This window comes from Ruditapes philippinarum, unplaced genomic scaffold (assembly GCF_026571515.1).
Source record: "Ruditapes philippinarum isolate M1 unplaced genomic scaffold, ASM2657151v2 ctg4501_1_1_1_1, whole genome shotgun sequence".
NCBI lineage: Eukaryota > Metazoa > Mollusca > Bivalvia > Venerida > Veneridae > Ruditapes > Ruditapes philippinarum.
In genome coordinates this window covers 66,562-71,449 of record NW_026862056.1, presented here as the reverse complement: position 1 = coordinate 71,449, position 4,888 = coordinate 66,562, and the positions used below count along the sequence as shown (strand labels likewise).

General features: G+C 30.3%; 1 protein-coding gene across 1 annotated transcript; it reads left to right on the top strand.

The window, feature by feature from the left end:
- Positions 1 to 2,074: 2,074 nt before the first annotated feature.
- LOC132717790 (uncharacterized) lies at positions 2,075 to 3,909 on the top strand. Its single transcript, XM_060701348.1, has 2 exons — positions 2,075 to 2,121; positions 3,316 to 3,909. The coding sequence occupies exons 1-2, from the start codon at positions 2,103 to 2,105 to the stop codon at positions 3,657 to 3,659; spliced, it is 363 nt and encodes a 120-aa protein (XP_060557331.1). The 5' UTR covers positions 2,075 to 2,102; the 3' UTR covers positions 3,660 to 3,909.
- The last annotated feature ends 979 nt before the right edge of the window (positions 3,910 to 4,888 follow it).

Here is a 4,888-nt window from a genome sequence, read left to right as displayed (position 1 = left end):
TCAGAAGTTATGGTTCCATGATTAGTTTATGCAGTATGGGCACTAAGTCAGCAAAAAACCGTTTCCGCACTACTTCTCTGCAAACTAACTGGCTGGAATTCAACGAAAATTTTATTGGGAAACCGTCCAATACCTAGAGGAGATGTGGCAATCCGGGTCGCCTTTGTTCCGGTCAGACACTTTAACTCAGAGTTATGGCCCTTGAATTAGTTATGCAGTATGCATATTAGGAGCAAAAATCGTTCACCGCGCTTAACTTCTCTGCAACTACCTGGCTGGGTTCAAAATTGAAACTTTTATGGGAACCCTTCAATACCAAGAGAAGAATGCGCATATCATTGCCTTGTTGGGTTTCCAACACTTTAACTCAGGTGTTTTTGAACCCTTGATTAACTTAGGCGTAAATACAACCGAGCAATAATCGTTTCCTACGTGCTACTGGCTAGGAATTCATGTAACTATGGCTGGAAATTTCAGATACTTCTAACTGAAACTGTATGGCCCTATGGGTAGTTATGCAGTTAGATGAAAAAATAGACTGTATAGTTTTCTTTTTATTTCATGGATAAGTTCAAGAGAATTCCTGTTTTGCTTATGATTCAATATATAATAAAGCCTTATCGTTCAGTTGTTTGTTAACATAATACAAGTACTCGCCGGGCGCGATATAAATTCAACGAATTTGCTTTTACTTATGTGTTTACTGAATACTCAATGAAAAACTAGACTGTATAGTTTTCTTTTTATTTCATGGCGATAAGTCTTCGTTTTGCCATTTACAAACAATAAATTTTTGCTATCTGTCTTTAGGCCATGATTACCTTTTTTTGTAAAATGCTATCGTTTCGCTATATTACCCCTGGCTCGAATATGAAAGTATGACTTTCAAATGATAGAACTATTGTTAAATGACATCGTTTGATGTATGGTATATGTTTTCTTTGTGTTGTGTTATATTGTATATATTTTTCTGTTGTCTTTGCCAACATTAAATTTCTTGAGTAAATCGGCCAAAGGCATTTTTTTCAATGGCAAATAAACTGTATACTGTAAAGTATGACATGAGAAACATTTTATCATGTTACATCAAAACTTTATTAAGTTTCATGTTGACAAAAATAGTTTTATAATTATGGAAGTAAACTTACTTATAAAGAAATAGGTTTGGAGCGTAAAAATAAAATAACTGTACCTGATAAGATGAAAATACAATATTGGAACATGCACATTAATGTTTTCAATAAAATTTATCATTTACATATTGATAAACTTGTAATAATTAAAATTTATAAATATTTTAAAAATATTTATAATTAAATATATGTCATTATATAAATGTTTACATTTATCCGCTCGTTTCGTTGCACAGTCATTATAAATAATAAATGTCGGAATTTAATTTGGATAAACTTCAATAACTATTTGTTTATCTCTGTAATAATGATACGGGCCAATTCCCAAGACTCCTTCAAATGTTGAATATAAAGTAAGCAATACAGTGTATTTGTTACTTAATTTTAAAATGCATTATTTAAATGTTGTTGTGTGTGTGCGTGTGCGTGTTTTAATTACACGTTTGTTTGTTGGGGTTTTTTTCGCATAGGATAGAGGAAATTTATAGCTCTTGTTAATGCTTCCGATGGATCACATTTTTCCAGATATTTATTGATAGTGTTTAAAACGAGATTAAGAACTTTTACAAGATGTCATAATAAAATATCTGACGTCAGTAAATTCCGAGTTGTCGATGTGATGTCACGAAACTATACATACGGATTTTAAGCGTCAACTTCAGAAATATGTATTTACATGACTGTATTTATTGGTATAAGAGGATCGGTTTCGTTAATTCCTTATGTAAATATCTCTAAGGATATTGCTATTTACACCAAATCCATAATTTTTAAAACAACGTCATGACAGCGAAAAGTACAATCGCCGGTAGAAAGGGTTCCCCAATTAACACACCCAATATGGGGATGTGAGGGCCTTTTTAAAAATGGGGAAAAGCGTATAGGGAACTGGCATTGAGTTTAACTGGAATCGGGTGAAAACTCTAATCTTCGAATGTTTTAAAAAACTGTTTTTGGATTTTGGGATTTATGACAATTGTTTCATTTGGTTAGCATAAAATTAGTTTTATTTTTACATTTGCAATTTTCGAATTGAATTTCTATTGGAAATTTATGAAAATATATAAATGATATTTATATTCTATAATGAATCGTTTTGTATATGTAGAAATATTTTAATTGTGACAAAAAGTTGTCCTGATATGTTTCAACAAGTTAAATTTCGTGTTTTCTGTTTCAAACACTTTCAATTTGTTATCATGTTGTGTCCATTTTTGTCTCATACAGATTGAATATAAGACGTTTTGTTTTATATCATTAATTTTAATTGACGTCTTTGTATCCCAAATATTATGTTTTATATAAAATATATAATATTTAAAAAGAAGATTTATTTTCATTGATTTAAGAAATATTTTGCTTTCGACCCACTTTTTCACTAACATGTTTCTATTTTATGAATAAACGAATTAGATAAATTTCCTTCGTCGAATGTTTTTTTTATTATTTGTAGTGACTCAAGATCAAAATAGTTAACGTGTCTTGTTTGTACGATTTTATATATTTTCACTATTTAGGAATGTCTCGGACAGTTATCACTACGGCTTGTTGCTTTCGCTGTTCTCACTGTCATAAAGTTTGATTGGTGAAACATTCCTCTATCTTATTTCATATACAGGAATCGTGTGAGAATTAATGCAATATTTTTAATGTAAAATTTTGATGATAATATCTTATAATTAATTTGAAATAAAATTAAAATGAATTATACTTGTTTTTGTAACACATATAGTAAATGAAATATTATAGAAATAAGTTATTGATCTGGATCCTGTTTCTCAAATGTTGCCATTTTCAAGTTGAGTAAATTCAAATGTTCAGCCGTTGAATCATTAATTACTCAATAAATAGACATATAATTCACAGCGTATAAATGTCCAATTTTTGAAGAGTGTGTGTGTACATGAGCGTGTGTGTGCTAAACGGTCGGTTAGGTTTGTCAGAAGAGTTGCGGAACCCTATTAGCCAGAATAATTCAAAAATTCATATTCATCGTCTTTAAAAAAAACCAAATACAATCAGTTGTATTTTGAAAATATAATAATTGTGTCAACTCTTACGTTTATTTCAAATTCAAAGTGGTTTACAAACTAAAATCTTTGTGCCTTAATTACATTTTCAGATCAGAGCCAATGCCAAATAACATAAATTCAATTATGTTTCAATTAAATTTCCATTTTAGGAAATACTTTGCCGTTGCTCAACGAGGCCGACGATCGTATCTATGGAGACGAAAACAACGATTTTTTTAGTCTCCAGCCGTCATCTGTCTTTGATCCTGGGTTCAACATGCCTGACAACGATAGAATTGAGGGTATTCTTAAACGAAGCGGGTTTCAAGTTTCAGAAAATTACCAGAGATATCCTAGAATTAAGGAAAAAGTAATAATCCCATTTTATTCATATGGAAATAACGCCGGATATTACCGATCGAAACCCCGATTGCTAGGAAGACCACGTACTTATTTTGGGTATAATCCGTGGAATGGCGATTCTTACAGAAGTAGTAATAGATATAGATACTAAAACTATGTTGATGCCCCAGCGGCAGAAATTGAATAGCGTTGTTTTGGACACAAGTGCGGTATGAATGAAACCTGTCATTTTCATCTGAAATATTTGTTTATATTGTGTTTCACTTTGATACAAAATGCATAAACTGATAGTTTATTTTTTCATTTGTATTCATTTAAATGCTTTGAATAAACGGAAACTGTTGTTTTTATCTGTTTTGTATGACAAGATAGTACTGTACTTTATGTTGAGAAATAGATTCTATCAATTTGCTGAAAGAAAATCAGAGTTTATTATAGAAAATCTTAATAGACTTGTCATCTCTTAGGAGCGTCTACTTCAAGTAAATGAAATTTTTCTTCTCAGCTAAAGAAAGTCGTTTAGATTAATCTTATTTATTCTATCGTATCTCTGTCTCACGACGTATATAAATGATAAAATAATCTTTATTTGATTGGGTTCAAGTGTTGATGTCGCGGATTATTTTGAGATCTTTGGAATAAAAGATATTTCTCAATAGTATCATCCCATATGTGAACAGGATTCACTTTTTCAAGAAAGAATCCACTTTTGAACTGTTTGGCTTGTCTGCCGTATACATTTCTAATTTTACATTCCTAGCGATGCAAGTGAACGAAAACTCATTCAGTTACCCCATTAATGAACACTGAACAGGTCTTAAGAAGTGTAGTTCGCGTGGCATAATACTCGGCCGGGCCAATAAGTGTAATGACATGAACCGTTTCAAATTAACATTATATGGCTATTACTCGTAGGTAGAATGTGAATAAAATATTTTTGGTAAAGGATCAAGGAAGTATCAATCCTAATAAATATAGGTTAAAATACAATTTATTGAAACAGTTTATCAAATTGGATATTCGTATGTGTTTAATTAAAATTCAATGAAACTAAACAATTACACTATGTGTATATTTTAATAAGGAAACAAGAAAACACATTAAGTGTGTGTGTTGATTAGTAAAAGATGATTAAACAATTAAACTGAATATTTGTGTGTTTATTTCTAAAATAAATTAAATGTAATAAAATAAATTGTGTGTATTCATTATATAAAATACAATTAAATTTAACAAAACCATCAGTGACTTTGCTTGTACAGTAAGATGAATTTGACAAAACGAACAAAGTGAATGTATGTGTTTATTAATAAAATGAAATACAATTCAATGAAACAAACAAAATGAAAATGTGTGTATTATTGAATTACAATTTCAGTA